Source organism: Rhincodon typus, chromosome 43, assembly GCF_021869965.1.
Source record: "Rhincodon typus isolate 14 chromosome 43, sRhiTyp1.1, whole genome shotgun sequence".
NCBI lineage: Eukaryota > Metazoa > Chordata > Chondrichthyes > Orectolobiformes > Rhincodontidae > Rhincodon > Rhincodon typus.
In genome coordinates, this window is record NC_063374.1 from 9,920,081 (window position 1) to 9,922,456 (window position 2,376).

The 2,376-nt window shown below is 53.5% G+C and overlaps 1 protein-coding gene across 2 annotated transcripts in view; it reads left to right on the plus strand.

The window, feature by feature from the left end:
- Positions 1-2,376, plus strand: part of LOC109925876 (fermitin family homolog 3-like) — a 21,674-nt gene that overhangs the window by 15,605 nt on the left and 3,693 nt on the right. For both annotated transcript variants that reach the window (XM_048619548.1, XM_048619549.1), the window contains exon 3: positions 1,515-1,748. In XM_048619548.1, coding sequence (XP_048475505.1) covers positions 1,515-1,748 — 234 coding nt within the window. The remainder of the gene's footprint in view (positions 1-1,514; positions 1,749-2,376) is intronic.

The following is a 2,376-nucleotide window of genomic DNA, read 5'->3' on the forward strand; positions in this document are numbered from 1 at the left end:
GGGCCGGAGGGGGTGACCGAGACAGGGAGGGGGTGTAGGGGCCGGAGGGGGTGACCGAGACAGGGAGGGGGTGTAGGGGCCGGAGGGGGTGACCGAGACAGGGACGGGTGTAGGTGGCTGGAGGAGCTAGTAGGTGACAGAGGGAAGAGTGGCCTGCTTGCTGTGTCACAGTCAGTGTTATGAGTGCTTGTTGCTGGAAATGCAGGTCATTGTGGGTTCTGAATGCTGGGATATCAGAGAGCTGTGGTTAGCCTGGGTTGTGGGGGGTGTGGTGTAACCTCCCCCTTCCCCGTTTCCCGGGCAGATGCCTATTATTGGATGTTGGCGGCAACTCTCGCTGCTATCAGCCTGTTCCTTCCCCAACCTGCCTCCAGCTGTACAACCAGAGATAAACAAGCTGACTCACTGACACTAGGAGACTCCAGGGACACAACCCACTCCAGCTGACCATGAAGGAGGATGAGAGGGCATTATCGGGACAGGAGGCTGGAGTTATCAGCAGGCAGCGTGCTGTCCCTCCACATCGCCCGGTCTGTATTTTTGTCCTCTATCAAAAATGACTTCTGGCCCAGAGCCGCTCCGCATGAGATTTGCATTTAAACAGCGCCTTTCAGGACGTTGGGACCTGAATAAAAGAACTTTATTTTTGACCTGCATTCTCATTTTGGACTGTGCAAACCGCAGCAGGCACAGCGAGATCCCACCCATAGCATTGTGGGAGTGATCCAGACCATCTGTGTTCAGTGATTTTGGGGGAGGGATAAGTATTGGCCTCAGGACCCCCGGGGAGAAGCCTCCCTCTGCTCTTCTTTCTTCCAATAGTGGCCTTGGGATCTTTTACGCTCCCCTCTCCCCCAACCAACCCGTCGCCAAGGGGAGGTGATGGCCTGGTGGTATTATCACTGGGCTGTTAATCCAGAGACCCAGGTAATATTCTGGGGACCTGGGTTTGAATCCTGCCTCAGCAGATGGTGGAATTTGAATTCAATAAATATCTGGAATTAAGAATCTAGTAATAGCCATGAATCCATTGTTGATTGTTGGAAAAAACCCTTCTGGTTCACTAATGCCCTTTAGGGAAGAAAACTGCCATCCTTACCTGGTCTGGGCCTACATGTGACTCCAGACCCACAGCAATGTGGTTGACTCTTAACTGCCCCCTGGGCAATTAGGGATGGGCAATAAATGCTGCCTGGACAGCGACACCCTCATCCCATGAATAAAAAGAAAAGACGGGATCTTTTAATGTCTCATCTGAAAGGTCTGGGAGGGGTGTAGGGGCCTGAGGAGGTGACAGAGATAGGGAGGGGCCAGAGTGGGTGACAGGGACGGGGAGGGAGCTGCGATGGGACATTGGGATGTTGGTAATCTGGTGACTGGGTCAGTCAGGCTCCTGTGATGCTGTAAAATGGCTGATGGAGGGAATGGGAATGTTGGGAAGGTGCTCCTTATTTCCAAGACTGTCCAATCGGCCCGGGATGTAGATGTTTGATTTCTGCCTGTCTGTTTGTCAGAGATAAAGAAGAACTGGTCGGACCATGGGCTATGGTGGGAACAGAAGAAATGCTGGGTTCTGAAAACCAACTGGACCCTGGACAAGTGCGGCATCCAGGCCGACGCCAAGCTGCTGTTCACCCCTCAACACAAATCCTTGCGTCTTCAACTCCCCAACCTCCGAACGGTCAAACTGAAAGCAAGCTTTTCCAGTCCCGTCTTCAGCTCTGTCATCGGCATCTGCAAGATACTCAGTGAGTCCTTTGCATCCCCTTTCCCCTCAACTTTCCCCCCACTTCCCCAAGTCTCACATCCAGCTGGTCCCCTACATCTCTCCCTCCATCTCTCTCAGATTCTCTCCATTCCCTCTCATTCCCCCCACCTCCACCTCCTCTGCTACTTTCCCCTCTCTCTCTCTTTCTCTCTCCCCTCCTCTCTCCGTTAACCCTTCCCTTAGCTGGAGGAGAGTGCACTGAGTTGAGACAGAGGACACACAGCCTCTGAGAGTTAATCCATGCCCTGGGGCTCAGGACACTGACTGACTTCTGGGTAACAAGGCCAATATGAAATGTATCAGACTGAGGCCTGTCCCAGGGCGTAACAAACTGCATTTAGTCCCTGAGGAAAGCAAGGAGAGGGACTGAGCATTATCGAAAACCTTTACTGAACTCATTTTCACCAAAGGTGGAGAGAATGCTCCGACCAATATGTACACAGCAAGTTCCCACACACAGCGAACAACCCACATTGGCTGAATTAGAATTGGTTAGGCAGCGCTCCCTCAGCGCTGACCCTCCGACAGTGCCCGCTCCCTCAGCGCTGACCCTCCGACAGTGCCCGCTCCCTCAGCGCCGACCCTCCGACAGTGCCCGCTCCCTCAGC